Here is a 24,012-nt window from a genome sequence, read left to right on the forward strand (position 1 = left end):
GCATTCCAGTTTATGTTCATAGTTGAAACTGAACTGCGCTGAATTATTTAACTTAAAATCATGTTGAATTGTATGAAAATGGCCAAGACTGGATTATGTACTTCTCTAGGTGATCTTAATCAAGTTGCCTTTGGTTTGGTTGTGCTCATAGTTGGGCGAACATTGAGATCATTTTGGAGTGTTTTAAGCAATCATTCGATTTCTTAGATTGAATTAATCATTCAGGTTTCATACTCCTAACTTATTCTCATCCTCAAATGTATATACCATAAAAGCTATTTCTTCAAATCCCCCAGGAGTTGGCTATATGTCCCACACGATCCTCACCGTGCCGAACGCATGCAAATGATCGCCTAGTGTGCGATCACAGTTCTTCAAGTACACACACACAAACCACAATTTGACCAAGAAAGCCCAAGAAAGAAAAAAAACAAAGTGTCAGAAGAGCGGAGCATCCCGACTTTTAAGCCGTTCCGGACTGCGACAAAGATCGGCGAGCGCACATTGCGATTCAAAATTTGACCGGGTAAGTGTGCGCCCGGCAAAACTTGAACTTCCTTAGTCCGCGGGTGCCCACCCCATCCTGAACCATTTCCGCAGACCAAAGAAAGGCGTCATAAAACCGCGAAAAAAGGGGGTTTTTGTTTTTGTTTTTTGTTGTTTTCGATTGTTTTGTGCATTCGTTGCCGGGGTTGGTTTGAAGCTCCCGGGCGTAGACTTCGAGGGTCCACGAGCACCGTACGTTTTGTTTGTTTTGCTTCACGCGATCGCGATCGCGATCTAGCTGTGTACGTGCAGAAGGGTTGGTTCGATTGTTTCGACTGCACCCATACGCACGGCACTGCATCCTCTCGATAAGATAACTTAAATTCGTTTCCTCTTAAAAACGCGTGAAATTCATCCCGAAAGGAAGCCCCATTTCCAAACAAACGCCCGGTTTCGTTTGATCGTTAAATTTTGCACACACACACACACACACACACTGAAGCCCTCGTAAGACGACTACTCTACCACGTACTTCTGCCCCAGCCACAAAAGAGAGAAAAAGCAAACGGTTCCGGCATCTTCAATCATAAGAAAATAACGCTCGGACATTATGGTCGGGATGGTCGTAGCTTTGCTAATCTTATCGGCAAAGCTCCCGCAAACGGAGTGCCCAACCAAACGAGGTGCGAAAAAAGCGAAAACCAAACAACAGCAACAGCAGCAGCTACAAAAAGAAACCAACCAACCAACCAAACAAACGTTTCCCCGTCCAGCCGGAAAACTAGCGCCAAAGGGATGCACATGATTACATGAGGGCTGCTGCTGCTGCTGTTGCTGCTGCTTATCCTATTGCGCAATCCGCGGCGTGTGGCGCATCCGCACGGCGCGCATTGTCGCGCCAGAGCCGCTAACGGTGCCGCCGTCCGGCTGGTCACCGTTCACTACTGGTGCATGAAAACATGTACGGACGTTCCACACTGATAGTGTGTGTGTGGCGCGTGTGATTGACTTCAATTCGATTCCTAATTCCCTAAATCTCTTAAGCGTTCGTTACACCGTACGGGGCCTCGTAAGCGCCACCCATTTGAACAGTTCCACTGTCCATACTTCAAACCGGTGCACACCATTCGGACATAAAGGGAGGAAGCAAACAACACATTACCCCCGGCAGGGTGTAGTGCAATAATACGCGCGCGATAAATGCTTATCTCAGGGGAAGTAGCACTTGATTAATGATTACTCTGCCGGGGATGCTGATGATAATGATGATGATGGGGCGGAGAGGCGTTTCGTAACATTTGCCCAAAATGTTGTGTACTTTCTGGCATACTTAGGAGCTGTTCGATTGTTATGATCACGGCGCAGCATTGCAATTATGCTTACTTCAACGCCACCACGGCGTTAATAGAGAGACCGTATTGGAGACTATCGGTGTATCCGTCGCACCGCTCTGGCGGTTGGTTGGATCTCCCTTGGGGATCTTATCACGTACACCCGAGAGTATGATAGTGATCTTGGATCAGGAAATTGTATCACGTTCTCTTTCGTTGCTGACCCAATTCTTATGATATAGGAATGAAATTGGAGCAATCGTTGCTACTATTTCACAGCAGCGACTCGGAGTTACTTGCAAATCTGGAAGCGAAATTGCAATGTGATGCATGGCGGCAAGAAGTAACTAGCAAAAATGGCTATTTATTTATGTTGATCAACGATGCGATCAAAAGTACGTGCCGAATTACATTCGTCTAGCATCAAGACAGCAAATTTAGCTGATTTCTTTCCTGGATGGATTAAGGGATACGATCATCTAAATCGCTGAGATACTAACAGATTATGGCTCTGGCTAATGCAACAAGTAAAGATCAAGACACAGCATATAAGATCATGGACTTGGTTTCTGATGTAATAGTTTCATGGAATAGTTTCAATAGTTGGACCGTCCCCCCGTAGCAAGGATTGACTATCCGGCTACGTGGTAATGAATTAAGTCTCGAAAGCTTGTATAGGCCGCGTAGGACGTTACTCCAAATAGAAGAAGAAGAAGAGTTTCATGGAAAAGGATAAGACGATCCTTACATTTACTGGACTGCCTTCTCTATCCTGATGTAGGGAAACTAAGTGACACATAGCGCAAAGAGCGTCCGAATAAAAAGAACTTGGTAATCTAATTGCAATCATGGGTTTAACAACCTAGAATGCACCGTCCACCCGTAGTCAATCCGTAGACGTAGAATGTAGAATGGACCGTCCATAGAATAGTCAGTCCTTCCGACTGGTTGGCACTGAATAAGTAGGAGAAGTTACGCCAAACAGAAGAATCGGCTAACAAATACGCTTGCAGTGCCAAAGAAGCCACTAGAGCCAGTATAAATTTCTTATATTAATTGCCCACCCTGTTCCACTTTGAGGCTCTGATGGCCTTGAACATTTCTGGTGAAGAAAGTCACATTAAACGATAACGTATAAATTATTCATTACTTACTCTAAAAGGCTCACTAAAAGACTTATGTGAGTGTGTTTTCACTCATCAAAACAATTCAAAATTTTCGATTTTTGATTCACATTTTCGCACTACGTCATCCAGCCCCAGGTAAGAAGGGGACGATAATGATCGCGCATCGCACAACCAAACGGTTTCGCAAAATTGAATTGCCAACTCTCTGGCTTGTATCACGAACCTCAAAGATACACATGTCTTTTTTTAGATAAACATACACCGATAATAAATGCATTGTATGGTTCCAATCATAACGCGGTGTAAACAACACAGCTTATGGTGGAAAATGAAAGTGATTGCTTTTAAATACGCTCTCTACACGTTTTATAAGCTCACGCGCGTTGTGGCGTTGTGTTAAATAAGGGTGTAACATTAATTAAATTAACCATCCAAGAAAAACCTCCACTATGCTGAAGGTTGAATTGAAGGGGGGCAAAGAATAATTCCAGACCCCATCACATTGTAAGCCACGGTCCATTACTTCCTCAGCAGCATAGATGCATAGACATTTCCTGCCGCTGGCCAAATTATGCCAAAAACTTCACTTCACTTATTCGGTGCGTGTTTCGCCGGGTTATTTATTTGATGCAATTATTTTGCCGCTGCCTTTCGGTGCGTCTAATGCGTGGGTTGGTTCTTGGTGTGGTACGAAAATAACACACATCTAGCCGCGAACGACGACGGCCAACAGCTTGATTGCACAACCAAATGGGAAGTAGTAGCACCAAATGGGTTTAGCAGTGCGTAGCACATACTCAGTAATTTATTTCGCTCTGGAATAGCACACATTCAGGGTTGGATGTATCAGTGGAAGATACCGGTATGTTTAAACTGGGAAGGAAATTTGGAATTGATCCTCTATCTGAAGCTTTCTTAGTTATGGGAATTTAAACCATAAATAAAAGGATTAAGATCTTTCAGATCTCGTCCAGGATCTTCTCGTTCAGGGCGATTGCACCAACAAGTACACATCAACGTACAGCCTAGAGTCCAAAATCATCAGTTAATTGGAAAGATCAATACATCATATCTCGGATGGATCGACACGGAACATTGGTTGAAAGTTTTCCCGGTTGACCTGTGGCGCGTGTGAGCCCTTTCGAATGAATCTGCATCTAACCATCGGACCGAGGGCGTTGGACCGCTGACGTTGACCATTACTGAGCCTCAGTAGCTACCCTGTTCCGTTACGTCAGGAGTAGTAGTAGTAGTCTCGAACACAAAGACACCCGCTATGCCATCCTTCCCTTCGTATCGTATCATCCGATCATACACGGTGGCGCGGTGGCATCGGTAATTCGGATGTTTGAAGATGTTTGCCAGCCCTTATCGCTTAAATGCGCAACTCAAACCGAGCGCAACATCCCCCCTGCCATCCCTTGGATGTGTAGATAACTCTCGGTTACGGTTTTTCTTTCGCACCCTTTCGATACCTTTCTATTTCACTTGTCGGTGGGTCATTTTAATACAATTTTCCATATACATGAAGCTCTGTCCGACACATGGATGCTGCGGTTGGATAAGTTTGGAGATTGTATCGTACAATAATAAAAAAAAACAGGAGGAGACAAACAATCATCCAATCCATCTTCGGCGATCAATTAGATAATTGGCAAATGGTTTCATTTTCACTTTTCACGTGTGTGTGCATGTGTGTGTGAGTTATGCTTCGGATCGAACGTGGATTATGGATGAAATGTTGGTAGAGATCGAACGAGCAAGATCATGTGTGACTGAGTGTATAACGCTTGAAAGGAAAAGATACAAAACATAGCTCCTCCGCCGACCAAAACAGCAGCATCCGGCGCGGCCCAATCAGCCGGAATGAGGTGCAATCGAAGCTTGATTGATTGATTTGATAAAATTTTGCGTAATTTTCTTTTTATTCTCCTCGCCGTGCATAACGGACAAGGGGAGATGCGCGTTCGCAATGAAGTTCCGCGAGGAGCTTCCAGCCATTGGATGCCATTAGTATTGTTAACATAATTCAATTATCCTTCATTAGATTAAAAAGTGGCAGTAATGATTGTAAACAGAGTGTTATGACTGACGTTCGGCGGTTTTGGATGATGATAAGCGCCTTTTTTGATAATAAACTGTACAGAAGACTGTAGTTTTATTATTTATTCGCCCCTAATTTCGCATAACGCCTAATGCTTGACACCAAACGGTTTGGGCACATTTACTACCTTTAGCGTAATAATTCTCAATGCTACTGCCGAAATCGAATGAAATGGTTTACCTAGTAAATAACGTTGCAGAAGCAAAATGGCTAATTCTACCAGTCGACATTTATCAGCAATTTAATGATAAAAATATGATTGAAAAAGATAACATACTGGAACTATTTATTTCTCGAAACTTTCAAATATTTGGTTGGTGACTGTGCTCAAAATAACAATACGGGAACCCTAAAAAAGGAACAAAGTTACATTTTTCAAATTTACCATCTAGACACTTAATTCCACTGCTAAAATTCTCGCGTAAATTTGAGCAAATCCGGTATTTTGATTATTTTTTTCGTTTCCCACCAGCAACAGCAATTTTAAAATGCAGATCAAAATTATTTGCAGGGGTAAGAATGATACATTTCAATTCAATTCCTACCCCCTGCAATGCGCTGTCACGTTGACGTTCAGCCTTCTGTACACCTTGGCCAAGGTTAACACAACACTCGCTGATTTTATTTACAAAAAAAGCTGCCGTAACAACGCGTCCGCCACTGTCGTATTTCGCCTGGCCGAGCATTGATAATTAATTCCAAGTTTACAATAATTAAAAACGTATTTGACTTTATGGTATTTGTGTTTTGACGCATATACCTCTAAATTCTTTTGTGTAACGAATGTTTTTAACTACGCCGAACTCAAATTCCAGACACAGATGGACGTATACGTAGTGTGATTTGGTTATGCATAGGCGGTTTACAGTGAAGAAAGTGTAAAAAAGTGTATTTTTTCCCGATGAAACCCACTGCAATTGATATTTACACCGCGCAAGTGAACGAACATATAGCTACGATAAACTAATACGCAGAGAGCGACCGATCTCGACTCGAATAGAAAGAATCACCAATTCTCCAGTCCAATCCGCCATCAACACAAACTGCACGAACATGAATGTTCTGGAGCAGTTCAAAGCGACACCCCTGACGCTCCCCAAACTCCCTGCATCCTTCATCGAAGCAAATCCAACCGAAAGCGGACAAGTGGTAAGAGCTTGCAATAGGAAATACGGTAACGGACCCCTTTTTTCCTAATCATTCCGTGTTTGCTTTTGTCTGTCTGCAGCCTTCGGATCATCTGCAGAGCACCACACGGCAACCGTTCGGGTCGAGCAATGTGTACAAAACAAGCATTCTTCACTACCGCGTCCTGGCCGAAGGGGACGACGTTAAGACAGTGTATGAGGTCGCAATAAAGCTTCCACCGGTGAGCTGAACATGTGCTTGGTCAATCGAAAACACGCTCTAACAAATGTCTGAATATTTTTGTGTTTTTGCAGAATATGGAAGAGGAATATTTCCCCGGTGATGCAATCGGCATCCTCACCTACAACCTGGCCAGCGAAGTGGACTACGTGCTGGACCGGCTGCATCTGCTCGAATCGGCCGACCAAACGTACGAAGTGAAGCTGGCGAAACCGGTCAAGAAGAAAAACCCCGAGCTACCCCACTACGTGCCGAAGTACGTCACGCCGCGGCGCCTCCTGTCGGAGTGCTTGGATATTCGAATTACGCCGCGCAAGGGGTTGCTTCAGGCCATGGCCAGTTGTACGGCGGACGAGTGTGAAAAACGCTTGCTCGAAATCCTAGCCTCGAAGGAGGGTTCTAACCTGTACAATGAGCTGATTCTGAAGAACGAAATGAACTTCCTGCACGTGCTCAAGTACGTCGCCACGTGTAGACCTCCGCTAGCGATGCTGATTGAACATCTGCCACGGCTCCAGGCACGCCCGTACTCGATAGCGAGCTACGGACGGGAGAACCACATTCGCATCGCGTTTGCAATGCTGAACGATGGGCAAGTTGGTATTACGACGCACATGCTCGAGAGCAAGCTGCTGCATCCGGGCAAGTGGGACAAGTATCTGTACATGTATCTGCGGCAGCTGAAGCCCGTCTTTAACTATCGCGAGGAGGATCTCGAGCGGAACATTATCATGATCGGACCCGGGACAGGCGTTACGCCGTACATTGGCTTCCTGGAGTATCGCAAGCAGGCGAAGGGTGGTTCCACCCGCAAGACGAAAATGGGTTCGGCCTGGTTGCTGACCAGCTGCCGGTACCAGGACCGCAACTATCTGTACGAGCACGAGCTGAAGGGCTTCATGCAGGCCGGCGTGTTGGATCGATTGCATGTGGCGTCGTCCCGGGACGAGGACAGCCAGTACAAGTACGTGCAGGACATTATCGAGGATAGGAAGGAGGAGCTGGTCGAGCTGCTGCTTGACGACGCCACCAAGCTGTACCTCTGCGGGGAGGGGCGCACCATGTTGCCCCGCATTCAGGACACGATAGTGACGTGCATGAGCAAGGTGAAGTCGATGCCGAAATCGGAAGCGGCCGATCTGCTGGCGGAGTATCGAAAGACGGGCAAGTATCTGTACTACTCGATGATACGATACTGATACGGATAGGTTCACGCCCGTGTGTAGAAAAGTCATTGCATGTATAAAAACAGAAAATCCCATATTTATAACTGACAACCGCTGATTAGTTTGTAATAAACGATTTCGGACAGACACTAGGTGAATGTTGGGTTGTTTGCCAAAACCATTTACCCATTGCCGCTTAAAATGTTAATTCGAATTGGATGTGATACCAAAGTAAGTAACATACCTGAGCATAGCAAAACCGTCGGAAAGCGTCGGCTTCAGGCGTACCCCTTTTTTTATTGCTTCACTTTCTTCTTCAACTGCCGGTACATTTCTATGACATTTTGCTGCTCCCGTTCAATCTTCATTCTCGCCGCGATCGGTAGCTTCTTGCGCTTTCCTTTGAGATCTACTTTCGTTTCTTTTTCCTTCTTTTTGGACGATTTCTTCAGCACCGGCTCCTCTTCCTCCGCTTGCTTTTGTCCAAGCAATGAGCTAAGCAGCAGACTTTTGCTTCCAGGCTGAAAAGGCACGAGAAACAACGATCATTTCAAACGATACCGATTTTGCCGTGTGAATAAGGCTCAACCTACCCGTGGTGCACCTTCCCTGGTGGCTCGCCGGGGTAGCGTGTGCAGTGATGGCGGTTCCTTGACTACCTCGCCGAACGGCACCCGTTCGTACTGGAACTCTTTCAGCAGCAGATCTTCCTCCTCTCGCCGTCGTTCTAGCGCTTTCTGCTTCTTCAGTGCCTTCTGTTCCGCTAACTGCGCTTTGCGCGTTTTGGCAGCATCTGCCGCCTTACTTTTCTTCGCGCTAGTCTTGCCCGAGCTTTCATCGCTTATTTTTTGCAACATACCATCCACCTCGATGCCCTTCCGTTTAACTACACGAATTGCACCGGATTTGTCATCGTGTTCCACCTCCACGCCAAATTTGGTACCAATCCGGGCCTCTACCTCGCGGTCCTCCTGCACCCTTCCGACACGGTTCAGGAACTCCTCCTCCGATTCCTGGGGACGCTTTTCGATTACCGTGCTGCCTATGCGTAGTTTTGACTTTTGCTTGGAACGGCTGGTCTTTTGATTTGGCTGGCTGGCTTCATTGGCCATGGCCATGAATCGCTTGAAACGGTTCGACACTTCTTGCACATCGTGCTCCTTCGGTGGATTGTTTATCTTATCTTTGATGCTGCCAAGTGGGATGGAAATGAAATCTATGTAAATTTATCGTTTATTAACAAAATGCGTTGTTGTTTACTTACGAAGCTTCCTTCTCAGCGAGCCGTTTAAGCGGATCGCGAACACCATGCCGCTTTGGAACTGGGATTTTACGATGCGTTGGCCCGAATCGTCCCATTCTGCAGCAGATATATTGGAGCTTTGTCTGTACGAATCGAGGTAATTGGCTTCAAATTGAGTTTTTAACTGTTTGGAACAGTTTTATCAAGCAAACGAGTCCACTTGTTGGCTCTTCTCGCGAAAGCAGTTTACCAACAACATTGCACCGCATGCGAGCGAGGACTGCCATCTTTGACAGTTTGCCAGCATCGCATAACGCGTGCTGGCAACACTTCTCTTTTCAAATTTCCATATTGGACGAATTTTCATCGATGTAAGGAACATTATCAAACCCTATGAGTTGATTTAAGTACAAGTTTTTAGATACCATTAGGTTTATTTCAAAGAGTTTTCCGCAAAAAAACATCACAAAGTGTTGTAATGCAAACGGATAATCGGTACATACTGGCAACACTGGTCATGGTTTGACAGGCAACGTGGTTTTGTTTTGTTTACGTTTTCTAGCCGTGAATCGGCCCGACCATTCCAAACTTGCACCATGTCTACGGAAGTTTTGCTAGAATTTGAAGGAAAAAAGTTAACGCTACCCGCTCTACCATCCAGTTACATCGTCCTGGAAGAAAATACAGTAAATATTCGCTCTTGCCGTAAATATTTCCAGCACCTTATTCAATCTGTTCCATCTGTTTCACAGGACCATGCCCCACTGCCGGTAGCTCACCTGCAGGCGAATGTGACTCAACCCTTTGGAGCGAGCAATGTTCTGGAAGCTTGTGTTTCTAATCTCACGACCATTGTTGAAGGTGAAGATGTGAAAACTGTGCACGATTTAACATTAAGCTATCCGCCTGACACAGGCCATCGACATTGGCCGGGTGACACGATAGGAATTTTATCCTACAACACGGATGCCGACGTCGAGTTCCTGCTTGCCCGGTTGAATCTGCTGTCCAAAGGTGATGTCGTTTGGAAAGTAGGTATCGACAAAAAGACAACTAAAAAAGCTGCCAAGGTTCCGGCGTTTGTGCCTGCTGTAGTCAGTTACCGACGGCTGATAAAGGAGTGTTTGGATCTGCATGCAGTTCCCAAGAAGGTAAGTGCAGTAGTGCCGCAAATACCTTAAACTTCAACGAACCATTAAAACTATTGGAAATCGCATTGCAGCTTCTGATTCGTTCGCTAACACCATTCACTACCGACGACAACGATCGCCGCTTTCTGGAAATTTTATGCTCCAAAGAGGGAAACGCTGCATACGAGCAGACCGTTCAGAAGGGAAAAGGAATCATCTCACTGCTTCAACTAGTACCGTCCTGTCGTCCAACGGTCGCATTGCTAATAGAGCATCTTCCAAGGCTCATGCCACGACCCTACTCGATAGCCAATGCTTACCGCGAGGGGGCCACCCCAACAACGGTACGATTTATCTTCTCGCACCATGCAGAAAATCCCGGCATTACCACCTCGCACCTAAGAGCGTTAGGTAAAGGAGCGACGGTACACTTCTACTTCCGCCAGAGCAGTGCCTTTGTCTACGAGCAGCGCGATCTAAAGCGAAACATTATAATGGTAGGGACCGGCACGGGAATGTCACCGTATCTGTCCTTCCTTCAGCTGCGTGCAGACGCCCTCGCCCAAGGCGAAACGCTTGGTCGAGCCGAATTGATCGTGGGATTTCGCTATCGAGACCGTGGCTACCTCTGCAAGGCTGAAGTTGAAGAGTATCTGGAAACGGGCGCGTTGGACGCGTGCTACGAAGCTTTTTCCCGCGATCCCAACGCACGGCATAAGTATGTGCAAAGTCAGATGAAGGAAAATGGTACGAAAATTGTTGAAAACATCCACAATCCACACGCGACGCTGTACGTGTGCGGCGATTCGAAGGTTCTTTTGCCGCAGATAACGGAAACCGTGATCGACATCCTTGCCGAAGCACCGGGAGCAGAGGACAGGGATGCGATCAAGACATTGATTGGTAGGCTAAAGAAGGAGGGTAAATATCGCGAAGATGTTTGGCTGTGAAGGGATAGCTTAAAGCGTAATGGCCAACAAATTCAAGCTCCAACTGGAGCTTTATTTTATGAAAAGTGAAATTAAAAGATCAACTTACCAGCAGTGTGATACATACATCTACTTCTTGCGATTCGGATTTTCGGATGGTTTTACACTGTGTAATAACAAAAAACCGTGCTACATCATCCTATCACAAACTATATTCTATACATAAAACGTTTAACAATATTGCCAAAAAAGTACTACAAAAATGTCCAGTATCGAATGCTATTTACGTGTGTGAATGGTTGTGCATGGTTGCGGTTGTTACGTTCGTTGAAAAAAAAAATGAAAGAAGGAAAATACTTCAAAAACATCCATAGCTAATACCGAATAATATCCTATCACACCGTCGTCATTCGTTTCGCACTTTCATTTACACCGACTAATGCTGCAAAAGAATGTTGTAATTCAATGTCCCCCAAAGATCATCACTGCATCATTCCTACTAAATGCTTGATACATATGCAGTGGTGCTTGGCAGCACGACGCTACGTGCGCGCTTGGTAATGTAATGTGGCTCCTTCTCCCTACCTGGTTACACTCACACACACACTTTCCTTAACCTTGTAATACGTATAAAAATACATGCGCTTTTTATATTAAAAAAAAACAAATAGCATTCAAAAGCATTTACCGCATTGGTGCGAATGTTTGTCCATCAGATACGAATTAAAAAAAAGAAGCAAGCTTTCTCGCTGTAAGTGCCCTAGGTAGAGTACCCTTACGTTATCGGTCGGGCTGGATTGATTGTGATGGTTTGTTTGCCAGGGGGCCTATGTACTTATTTACACTAGTAAAACAGCAACAGAAACGCATGCTGCCGATTTGTTGCCCACGATGGATGCATTTCGATTAAATGGAAATCAATACCTCTCCGGCCCTCTTCTATGTACAAAATGTAGTAATAGTAATTCAAACACGCACCCCTAAACAATACTTCTTTTCCCAAATGTTTTCCACCTTCTGGCGGCTGCTGACCGACCGACCTTCTCAATGCATACTCAAAACAAATGGACCGCCCCTACTACAATCTGCTGGACGGTAATTCTCCGATCGTCAAACCCTAAATATGGCCTGGGATAGTGTTACACTGTACATGGACGATGTTGCAGATGCAGACGCTCCTCAGTTTTTACAATTCAAAAGAGACGCAAGAAGTTCATGTGTTTCAGTACAGTGTCAAGTATCAGTTGCGTGAAGGGTGGTGCTGGCTGCTTTTCTTGTGTCGTACGGGGGGCCAAAGCACGTAACGTCTCTATCAGGGCCTAATATGTAACGCGGGCGGTGGCTAGGCACTTTGGGGGGAGGTGGCACGCGGAAGACGTTAGCAATTCGATTCATGTTAGTTCTCTCTGGAGGGTTTTCGATGGCGTTTATGCGAAACATGTGCTACATATGGTGTTGCGTGGTGTATTGTTGCGGCGTTGGGAGTTTTTCGGCTTCCTCGTGTGGCTTTACAAGCTGGTGTGAGTGTGAGTGTGCACGATCGGGAAACCCCCTTCCCTGCAAGTGGTCCAACACCCGCCGCAGCAGCGTCCACAAATACTGTTCAAGGCAATCAACTTGCGCGCGCTGACTGTGGGGAATGTACTCAAGCCTTGCTTGAGCACCTCACACACTGCCAGCCCAAATGATGGCTGCCCTTCGGCAATATTAAAACATTATTGTGTTTCATTGATTAAGGCTACGCATGGTTCGTGCATCACGGGTCTACCACCTTCTACTAAGAGAGTCTTGCCACAGGATGCACCAGTGCATCAGATTAAAACACCGTCCACACCACCGCCCAACAGATCGCTTTCCTAAGAGTGCGAATTCATGTCCGTCCATATTGATAAGAAGCAACCGGAAGTGTCCGTAACGTAACGTGATTCTCTCTGCTGTGATACGCGGGAAGGTGTAGCTCACACCTCTCGCAGTGCTTCCGAAAGGAAATGGAGAGTTCATTTGTTAGCACTTCGCCCCACACACTGTCAAAAGACACTCCCTCCCTGAAGGGATGCGCTGCAACTGTATGTAACCTGTTGTGCTCTGTGAGGGGGGAGTGGGGCATGCATACTTGTGTTATCTGATAACGGTTGATAAATGGCATCGCACAAATCGGTCACACGGTGCGCGCTTGGTCAGGTTGAGGGAGGTGGTTTTACGAAATTGAAGAAAAATGCCAATACATGTATTACCCATCCATCCTACTGCTGAGGGTCTTGCTGTACGGGGTCTTGCATAGTGTGTACAACCCCCCCCCCCCCCCCCCCCCCCCTAGGAATGACAAACGCATTATTCGTGCGAGCGTGATCAACACTTCAGCCAAGCCGGAAGTGTGAATTCATCCTGCCCGATTTACACACCCGGTTGACACTTCCTTCATCCCGCACGACGACCTCCCTAAAGAAACACAACCGGGTACGATATTACAATAGTACGATTGGAGAGCTTTGTTGGTGTTTCAGGGAGTACTGGAAACCCAACACATTGAGGTGGAGGTAGCAGCATAAGGTCAAATTAATTTATCTCATCACCAAGATACGCGGGGGTACACTACGACCGTAAAGGCCGGGCTACATTGATCGTACTCGCAAGCGTAATTTCGATTTTCACTAGCGCATCTGGCGGCGGCTGGTGGAAGCTTTTTTTGGTCGTCGGGGGAATGGTCGTGTTGGATCTCAAAATTAATTAGTTTTTACACCGTTTTTTTATGCGAAAACGGCTGAAATACTTGCACAATATGTTTGTCTATCAATTACAAAGCTTTTCCAGTCCAGTTAAAGTAAAAAACATAGAAAAATAACATATTTTCTGGAGCGGCTCCACATTGTTTATCAAAATGCTTCGGTCAGCCGCCGCCAGATGCGCTAGTGAAAATCGAAATTACGCTTGCGAGTACGATCAATGTAGCCCGGCCTTAAAGATTCTCGCCAGCTTTTTGAGGGTTTCGTGAGACGGAAATGGGTCGGGTACTACCATCACCATCATCATCATCAGGGCCATACGGTGCCGTAACCGTCCATTTCGATAGACATCGAGTGCTTACACACTCTCCACCACAGCTACAGTAGCTTCCTCCCCGCAGCACGTGGTGTCAGCTTGGCGTACACCGATCGCTGTGATTATCGCTGCCGCGAGGCGTGAAACATTAAAGCACCGTTTTTTTTTCAAAGCGCACCATGTAATCAGCATGCCATGGAATTGTGTTGTACTAGCAAACGGTGTAAAAAGAAGAATCGCTCTTCACCTGCCATCATCGGACCGGTTAGGCCGGTGACGATAGAGTGTGCGCGCAATTTTGTTTGTTTAAAGCTAAACAAAGGCCCCAAAAGGGAACAGTTTATTCACCAGAAGAAAAAAAAAAACTTCTACACAAATAAAAGCAATAAGCCAGAAGATGATCTTCTTTTCCTTTCCTAACAGTGGCACGGTGATTGTTCTCTCGGTCAAGGCCCACCACCGCAGTTAACCTCCACTTGTTCAAACGATATTCAAACGCGGGCACCCTCACTCATAAATTGAACATTGGTAGGCATTGCATCCCCGGTACATTGTATTTACATTTCTTTACAGCACTAGCACCAACACATGCGCTATTCTAAGAACGCGAGAAGATGGGGAAACCGATCGCTCAAAACCCCCCTCCTCACGGCAAGATTGAATTTCTCACCTTCAACCTTTCCACCCGTGATTGTGCACATCTTTATCAGCGTGTTGTTGCTGCTACCGAGGGTGTGGGGGGGGGGGGGGATCTGAATAGTGTTGTGGATTTAATTCATTTGAGAGGGTTGAGGTAGACGACATCGCACACGCCCATGTGTACCGTTCGTGTTACAAACTCGATAGTAGGGCTGGACTTTCGGCGGATGAATCATCCACAAATACAACCACAGCTAAAAACCATGCTAAGCGTCGTCTCGAGGCGGCCCTGCCGGTTGTCCAAACCCCCTCTCGCCACCTTCCCTGAGTGGACACGGCGCTGTTGCGCGGGTATGTTGAAGAAAGTTGGTGGGTTTTAATGGTGGTATTTTAGATGAAACGCTAATGATGAGTCATAGGTATAACCGGGAAGGTTTATTCTTACCTTTTCCAAACGGTCACGACACTCTCACTCTCATGCAGGAGCCGGTGGTTTCTTGAGATTTAAATGTTTCAAATATTAAATCCAATACGTAAAAAAGGTTCCATCTGCACATTCGCCTATTCTACTACAGCTTGCGAGAAAACAAGCGAAGCAGTAAGTAGCTCCGAAGGGAAAATGTCCATTTATATCAACACTTATGTGAAGGGGCAAATTATTTTTATAACGCACATAAAACGAGCATAAAAATTCCCTCTTTTTTTGTTGCTTCGGTTCGCCGGGTTTTCTTCATCACATGTATGTCTACCCAGGGGCATAAGGCATGTCGTCGTATGTCTGCCCGTCCAGGCGGCAGCGGGTAGTAGCACATTATGCTCGTTGCGGATGCGTTGCTCTTGTGTGTGTGTGTTTTTGGGAAGAATTTCAATCCAGCTGGCGACACGATACGTCGTCGTTTGCAGCCGAGTCTGCAACGATACGATCGTTTAGGACGTCCGCACGGGTGCGATGAACGGTAGCGCAAAAGGCTAAACCGTGCCATCTTCATCCGGATTTAGGAGGTTTGTTTTGCCTTCACGGCGCGTACACAACACAAGACACAAGTTTACTCTGCTAAAACGACAGAGCTCTTAGCTGTTAGCTTCTCTTGGCGACAAAATCGCATCGTAGTGTTAATGGGACAAGGCAAGAACGCTTCGTACAGCACCGGCGCCCCGCCACGACAAAGGCAATACCCAAAGGGGAGGGGGGGGAATGCTCACTGCAAAAATCTCCAAACCCTGCACCGTGCCGCACTACCCAAACGTGATTTTCTTCAATGAGATGTAAATTTTAATAGAATAATTCCAGCCACACACACTCTTCTCTGGGCCCTGGTACTCTGCAGAGAAAACAACAGCACCAGAGAGCACTAACTGCACCCGGTTTGCCCTCTCGCTTACACTACACGATGCCCAAAGCGCACTTGCAACTGACGATCGAATGCACTTTCTGTGCACGTTCAAGCGAGCGCCGTCTACGTGCACGTGCTGTCTCGTTCTGCTGCACGCAACAAAGCAGTGATGAATGATGCACGCAACCACCACCAACATCATCAATGCATACCATCAGCATCATCGCACGCGTATCAGGCTGCGCGCTTGAGATGGTTCGCTGCTCGGTGACTCCGAGTCGAGTTCAACGCCAATACGGGTTTGCGCGGTCGCGCAGGAAGACGACATCGACACCGCTGGAAGAGTCTACTGCTACCACCGCACAACACCAGTCAGTCCGTCTCGCCATCGTCATCATTGCCGAGGCCGTCGAGCGCACGAGCTGGTACGAGGGTACGAGAGACTTCCACAATGACACATTCGCCGCCAGGGGTTACGGAACGGAACGGAACAAGAAGGGCTGGCGATGGGTTTGCTGCGTTTCCCCGCACCAGACACAACGAAGGTTTATTTCATTTGCTTGCCTCGACGGCGACGGCGGCCCACTGGCACGGACTTGAGCAGCCCGTCGGTTCCGGCTAATCGCAAGCGACATTATTATCGTTCTGTCGGACCGCTTCCCCCTTCCCGCTCAAACGCGAACAGTATGACAAGGACACAGCGATGTTCTTTTGCTGTCTCGCTGGCTCGCTTTTGGTCGCTGCCTTTCATAATTTCCTTTCATGAGCACGAACGCAAAAGGCAACATAAAATGCCATCCCATTATTAAAGCGGGATTGTTCCACTTGGCCCGCTACAAAAAGCGCACAAATACGTCATTCTATGCTGTGTAATGCACATTTACGATCTTACTACAAACTATCAAGTGGCAGTGAACGTTCCCTTTAAATGAAGCTGGAGTGTTTAAGTTCTCTTACACCAAACGACCGAACAAAAAACGCGATGGAAAGGAATTTACTTTCTTCGCCCGGAATAGTGGAATGTAATGGAGAATGATCCTGTGTTGCGCCCCTTAGTACTTATAGTTCTCGCCTAGAATAATGCTGCTTCCTTCACCCTAGATGCACTGCGTGGTTGCAAGGGTCATGCGTGTTGTATGATTGATTGTTCTGTGTCGCCGCCAGTGAGCTAATACACGAATCGAATGCTGCCGCCAACCATGTTGCACAGTGCCCGAGCCCCTTGCTGAGCCCTCGCTAACGTTCGACGGCAGTTTGTGCTTATCGCCATCCTCCAGTGCCTGCCTCTCTACCTCGCTGACACTGCCAGCTATCGATGTTCCCCCTTCGATCTAGCGCTCGATTCAGCGCATTGCTAGAGTGTGTAAGCTCTACTTTTTCCTTATCTTTAAGCTCGTTGACTATGTGGGGTGTGATTTTGTTGGTCGCGCGCGGCTATGGCGCAACCCTGAGCCGCGGGGTGTTCGTTTTTACTCCTCATACTCCCCCGCTCCCGCCCCTTCTTCTGTCTGCTTTATCAAACACCCCCAAAACCAAATTTTGCACCAATATCGTTCCCCTTCCCCTCCCCCCATTTGCTGGTTCTGCTTTCCGGTTTCCCAATCATTCGTTCGTCTTCGTCTTTCCCTCGCTTCGCTCACAAGAGCGGGGTTAAAAAAGGCACTAAATCTCACAGCCACATACGGCAAAACGGTTCCTACTTTTGACTTGCTTGGTTCCCCCCTCTCCGGTTTTTTCTAACCCAACCCATCCTTCTCCTCCTGTTACCTGCAACCAGCGCACAGGCACGCGGGCACGTTGTGTGCGTGCTTGGCGCTCGCTTCCTTTAGTTGTCCCGCTTCAGCAACCTTCGGGCGGCCTTAATTAGCGGCGTTAGCGTGCGCAGCTCCATGCAGTCCTGCAGGAAGGGATGCCGCAGCAGCTCGTCCGCCGAGGCGCGCATGTCGACCTCCACCTGCAGGCAGCGGTCCAGGAAGTCCTTCAGATTGTCCGACAGCTTGTCCCAGCTCTTGATGTCCGGCCGGCCGTTCGCCGCGATCAGGTAGAGCGCACGCAGCGGCGCCTGATTCAGGTACGGCGGCTGGCCCTCGATCATCTCGATCGCCATGATGCCGAGCGACCAGATGTCCACCTTCTTGCCGTACTGCTTGCGCGTCACCACCTCCGGCGCCATCCAGTACGGTGTGCCGACCATCGTTTGCCGCTTCTCGTCGCCCTCGATGTTGGCGCAGAAGCCGAAATCGGTCACCTTCACCGAACCGTCCATGCCGAGCAGCACGTTGTCCGACTTGATGTCGCGATGGATGATGCCCTTCGCGTGCAGGAAGCTGACGGCCAGCAGCACCTCCCGGCAGACCGCCGCTATCTGGCGATCCTTCATCACCGTCTCAGTGACCACGTCCGTCAGCGGACCGCCGTCCATGTACTCGAGTATGACCCACAGCTGGTCGACGTCCTCCAGGTAGTACGCCTCGAGGAAGTTGACCAGATTCTTGTGATTGAAGTCCTTCAGCACGTTGATCTCGTTCAGGATCGACTCCTTGGACGATTGGTTCTTCATGTCGATCGTTTTGATCGCCACCTTGGCGCCGGTGTTGCGATCCAGCGCAATGAACACCACCCCGGACGCACCCTTGCCCACCTCGACCGTCTTCTCGTACCGCTCGAGCGGATCGTTCAGGTTGCAGATCTTCTTCAGCTCGTGATAGACCTGCTCGTCGCTCTTGGGCTGGCGGGCGAGCTTCTCCTTCGGTCGCAGTATCAAATCGGCATCGGCCAGCTCCGGCTCCTGGTCGAGGCTGTTGTTGTTGTTCACGTTCGTGCAGATCGCGTAGGAACTTTGGTGCGTCAGGTGGGGCACGTTGTGAATGATCATCGTGTCGCTGTTGCTGCCCGGGTCGATCAGATGCAGATTGTCCATGCCTTTGTACACCTTGCTGGTGTAGTTCTTGGGCTTTGGTTTCAGCTGCGGTTTCGGCGGCAGGGTCATACTTTTCTTGGGCAGTGGGGGCGGGGGCACCTGCGGGACGGCTTCACTCTCCTCGCTGCTGCCGGCCAGCGAGTCTTCGCTTTTGTGCGTGCTCTTCTGGTCGAGAAACTGGTCGATCGATTCCGTTTCCTCGTGGATCGCATCTTCCGTGATGAACGGCTTGAACGGTTCCGACGCGTCCTTCTTTTTGATCGAGTAGCTGTAAAACTTTACCGCCTGGTAGGCTGCCTCCGGATTTTTGCTCTGCTCGTCGTGCGTGATCATCGCGTCCATCATGCGGATCCATGGTTTCGGCAAGCCCTCCAGATGGCCGGTCAGCTGATTTTTGCTGACGTGCATCCCGTGCACCACGTTCGTCGGCAGCCCGATCTCGGAGATCTTGTTCCGCTCGGACTCCTTCGCCCGTCTGCTGCCGAAAATGTTTTTAATCATCTTGCGAGTGTGTGTCTCGGGGCGAGCGCTGGCAGAGGTTTAGAAAGAAAACGGACGAACAGGGACGACGACGGCGGGGGCCCTCCCTAACGACGGTGACACGGTGGTAATGGCGCTGGTAACGAACCCGAGCTTCCAGTGCACAATGAGCTACGAAAACACAATAGAATCACACCGAGAGTGGAGCACCTTCACTGGGGCGGCAGCTATGATAGACACATAAAGCTTTCCTTCTTTTGTGTTGTGTCTCACGCTAAGTGGAAGTAGAAAAATGGGGAAAATAACACTCTCTGTGCACACACACACGCACGCACTCGCACTACACTGAAACGCTCCACTCCAGGGACAAAACCATTCGCACGCCACAGAAAGAAAAACTGTCTCACCACGACGACGGGGGCTTTGCTTATCTTTCGGGGTTGTGCTGGAAATTTTATTTTTTCCACGGGGATTCACGCACAAACACACGAACGAACACAAACAGCCACACACAGCACACGCACACACACAGTACCGTTCTTTCCAGTGGCAATGCTAGGGCGCCGTCGTTTAAACGCTTTCAACGCAATGAACCATTCCAGCGCAGCAAAATACACACACACACGGCACACGGCACACGGATTTATGTTTTATCTCATGATGATGAGCCTTTCTCTTCGACCAGAGCCAGGCGAGGAAGTTGGAAATAATGCTCCGAGCGCTATGACGAATCGTCGACACTTTGGCACAGCCCTACACACTTCAACTGAGCGCGAGTGCACGTGTGTGCGTGTGCTGGCTCCTCGCTACCAGAGTGACCAGAAATACCGATTTATCTGTATTCCTACCAAGGTGTTATAAATGACAAGGTGAAGTTGTTCAGAGCAAAATGACATTTCTCGACTTGACATTTCTCTTCCGGGGGCTCCGGTATAAAAATCGGGGAGGGCTGGTGCGGGGTAATGAAATTTGTATGCAGAAAGTGACAGATGTCCCCCACAATGTCGCCCAGCAAAAGCGATAAAAATCAACCTTCTAAATACATTATCCTTGATTCCTACCGATTCACAGATGACCGCTCTAAAACTACCGATTTTCCATTTATCCTACCGAAAATTACAGATATTTGATTTTTCAGTCGTTTAAGCTTAATCTGTGGCGCTTGGGATGCTGTTTCAAGGATTGCTAACCTCATTTGTTTCTTATCGCGCTAATGCACGTTTGTTTGCCTGGCACTTTTTATTTTTATCCGTTAAAATGTAATGTTCATAATAAGTAGAAAATGTCAGTTGCGTGGATTCCGAGAATTGCTCGTCAAAGAAAATCATTTAAATTTGAATTTGAATCTCGCTGTCGGCGGTTAAAGCTTACCCGACAGACAAAGAGAATGAAATTTTCAGGCGAGGGGTAAGTAGAAACACACGGTGGGGGTCCGGCCCAAGATCGGATCCGAAGTCCGTTGTTTTGGGCTAAAAATTGAAAATGGCGGATGGAGCGCTACCACGAAAAGAATGCGCTCTATAGCTTGCCTTTAAAATGTACGAGGCGCTCTCACTGAAAAGAACGCTCGCCCGCGTTGTTTCATTGTATTTTCCTTATACCCCTTCCTTTCCATTTCTTTCGGCTTGCGCTGCGCTGAATTGGTACCCCACTTGATTCCAGCGAGTTGCGCAGCGCTGGACTGAAACCCCCTCCCGCTCGTTTCTTTATTAGCGCGCTGTGCGCTTCCCTTTACACGGACTTGGTGCACCCGAATCAAAAGAAAAACCTTAACACATCAAACTGGGTTTATAAATATTTTATCACTTTTATTGCAAATTAAACGCACATTTCAATTCATAGCTTCACACAATCTTACTTCAAACCTCACACATTATTTATAAAAGATGCACACTTTTTCATTCTCTATGCTAGTAGGGTAAAAAGAAATTGATCGTTAAAATAATTGATTGAATTTAAATGGTTGCGTTCTCAACAGTGCTCCCGCCGCAATCTGCCAATATAATCTGGCCACACTGGTCCGCAGGTCAGGCGAGCTTTTTGGCGGCCACCGTCGCAAAACCGTCGCAAAACGTCAAAACCGACGTCACAAATACTGCAAACCGACGTCGCCAGCGAGCGAAACTCGCAACGATTTCGAGGCGCTGGCGACGGTCGTTTTTGACGTTTTGCGACGGTTATTGACCTTTCGAGCGAGTTTCGAGTTTTAACCTACCGAAAACTACCGATAAAATTTTGATGCGCCTACCGAAAACCGCCAAAATAATCTGGCCACACTGCTCGCCACACGGTGGAGCTTTGACAGCACCTGTCATGCGCGTTGCTCAGTTGCTCAGTATTTGAATCGTTGGCCGAAATACCGTTGGTGCAGCAATAGTGCACACGTGAGCAAGGGGTCACTTTTTTCGTGAATGGCTATCATTCACTAATAAATATCAATGCTATGACATTAAATATTCTGACATTGTATTCTAATGATAACGTGATCAATATAAATGATAAAAAGGATTAAATTAGAAATTTAATTTCAAGAAACGTAGAATATGTTGGGATCTTCTACAAGGCGTTCGGGATCTCTTTAGCATGGATGCCTGGTCAAAACGGTATCATCGGAAATTAAAGGAGTGAACTCTATGAGAGACCAATTCTTGTAAATGAACATACCAGCACGGTCAAGGATTTTTGCATTACACTAAAAAATTTTGCTCACGTATCTAAATGTTCGTCGTATGACACGTACAAATAAACTTGATGTAGAAGACCTTCCCTCGAACGACGTTGGGATTCCAGACGATCGGACGGACTTTCTCTGCAAAAAGAAGCAGCAAAAGGCAACAGCAACAGCAGAACAAGAACGACGAACGAAGACTACCATACTCTACGACTGTAGGAAGCTCCAACAACTCACAACACTGAGAATCGTCAAGGACAGCTAATTACCGATTAATCCCGGGATAAGGCTGTACCGCTGGAAGAAACTTCTTCGGAGATACAATTCGACATTTGTCGACAATACGGCCGGGCCGTAATTATTAATTAAACAAATAAATAAACGTACAATATTATTTTATTATCATAAAATTAATACATTACAGCTCGTACAATAGCCTATAGATGCATATGTTCTCTTTGATAAACGTGCAGCTAAACATTGGTGGTAAAAATTGAAAAATATCTGGATTTTCTAATAGCTGCCGGTTTCCCATATTCCTTCACGCACATTGTATACCGCACCGTCCACGATGTTGAAAACTTGCATACAATGCTTGTGTATGACCTGCTCTGTTCTACTAAAACTGGTATACGCTGCTGTTATAAGCAAATCATCCATTACGAGGTAAATTTCTGTTTTTATTTTTAGTTGTTTTTTTATTATCAAACATTTAGGTACACTTCTTCAAAGGCATACAAATATGTCTAAAGAATTAAGAAGCTTTATTCAAATATTGCAAACGCAGTTACATAACTTACATCGTTCAACGATATCGGGACCGCAGTGTACTATGGCGCGAATGCGTAAATATCACATCAATTACCTTCAATCATACAATTTAACGAAAGATGTTTAAAATACCTCACACCCTTTGCACATCCTTCGCCAACAACGAACAACCAAACACACGCGCACACACCTAATTAATCATTCGCTAATAAACAATAGCAAACAGTTTAGCGCGTCTGATCGGTCACTCAGCGGTGGTGGACGCTGATGGGTACGGGGTATCGCTACCGGCAAAAGGTCCAGCAGAACCATTTCCAGTTCCCGAATAGGTCAACAGTTACTCATTAGCAGCGAGGCGACCGCACTCGCAGCTATTAGTGGTGCACGATGCCGGTGCACCAATTATTTCATTGATAATTACGCTCCCAAGAACCCTGGTGACCGGTTGGCCGGGGGGGGGGGGGGGGGAAATTATCCCGCGAACTATTCCGCAACCACCCGACGACACGTCCCACATACACATACACACACACACACAGATTGTCGCAGATTGTCCTTTCGCACACAGCCAGACACGCCGGTGGGAGAAAGGCTAACGGGGATTCTCTATAATTCCGTTAGCGAAATTATCAGCTGATCATGAAACAATAATTTATCGAACAATATATGCAGATGGGAGAGATGCAAAAAAAAAACAAACAAACCCACTTCTGGTACAGCGCGAAAACTCGTTCCACCGCTAATGGGACTGATCGCTGACAGGACGAACTGGTCGACGAGTCTAGATCGAACCAGATCGGTCCAGCAAATAAAACGGTCAACTTGTTGGTACGCCGCTATCTACCAGCAAGTGGTGGCCTTTCTTTTCATTTCTTTATTCTCGTTTCGTTGCTCTGTTTTTGTTATAATTCTTAGAGAATTCTTAATGTTATGTCTAGCTTACAACATTTCCACATTCCAATTGCTGCGATCTTACAACGCACAATCATCTGAACAAACCACAGGAAAAGGATTCGTATCCGTCTCTCTAACTATGCTGATCGTTCAAAAGAGCTTTGAAGATCATCTTCGCAACGACGGCGCGGGATCATGATCATGTACAGACTCCATTCCCGAACGCACACGCTATCAGCGAGAGTTAACAATCTTCCAGAGAGAGCATCCAGAGAGAAAGAGAGCGAAAGAGAGAGAGAAAGGTACATCAAGCAACCAAAACCAGCACCAGCACGGAGAGAGCAAAACCACCCCAAACAAAACAAAAACGCACCGCGACT

General features: G+C 47.1%; 4 protein-coding genes across 4 annotated transcripts; 2 read left to right on the plus strand and 2 right to left on the minus strand.

Moving 5' to 3' along the window:
• The first annotated feature begins 5,660 nt into the window (after positions 1-5,660).
• On the plus strand, positions 5,661-7,740 carry LOC120950664 (methionine synthase reductase). The gene is made up of 3 exons (XM_040368889.2): positions 5,661-6,197; positions 6,277-6,417; positions 6,491-7,740. Exons 1-3 carry the CDS (start codon positions 6,102-6,104, stop codon positions 7,613-7,615), a joined length of 1,362 nt encoding a protein of 453 aa, XP_040224823.1. The 5' UTR covers positions 5,661-6,101; the 3' UTR covers positions 7,616-7,740.
• Positions 7,741-7,801: 61 nt separating this feature from the next.
• Positions 7,802-9,108, minus strand: LOC120950665 (coiled-coil domain-containing protein 137). The gene is made up of 3 exons (XM_040368890.2): positions 8,847-9,108; positions 8,176-8,773; positions 7,802-8,103 (listed from the first exon to the last, which is right to left on the minus strand). Exons 1-3 carry the CDS (start codon positions 8,939-8,941, stop codon positions 7,879-7,881), a joined length of 918 nt encoding a protein of 305 aa, XP_040224824.2. The 5' UTR covers positions 8,942-9,108; the 3' UTR covers positions 7,802-7,878.
• A 254-nt stretch (positions 9,109-9,362) lies between these two features.
• On the plus strand, positions 9,363-11,293 carry LOC120947327 (methionine synthase reductase-like). The gene is made up of 3 exons (XM_040362549.2): positions 9,363-9,511; positions 9,578-9,976; positions 10,048-11,293. Exons 1-3 carry the CDS (start codon positions 9,422-9,424, stop codon positions 10,903-10,905), a joined length of 1,347 nt encoding a protein of 448 aa, XP_040218483.2. The 5' UTR covers positions 9,363-9,421; the 3' UTR covers positions 10,906-11,293.
• Positions 11,075-20,083, minus strand: LOC120947326 (serine/threonine-protein kinase PAK 1). The gene has a single exon (XM_040362548.2). The coding sequence runs from the start codon at positions 19,315-19,317 to the stop codon at positions 17,722-17,724; it is 1,596 nt and encodes a 531-aa protein (XP_040218482.1). The 5' UTR covers positions 19,318-20,083; the 3' UTR covers positions 11,075-17,721.
• Between the last annotated feature and the right edge of the window lie 3,929 nt (positions 20,084-24,012).

The sequence above is a fragment of the Anopheles coluzzii genome, chromosome 2 (assembly GCF_943734685.1).
Source record: "Anopheles coluzzii chromosome 2, AcolN3, whole genome shotgun sequence".
Lineage (NCBI taxonomy): Eukaryota > Metazoa > Arthropoda > Insecta > Diptera > Culicidae > Anopheles > Anopheles coluzzii.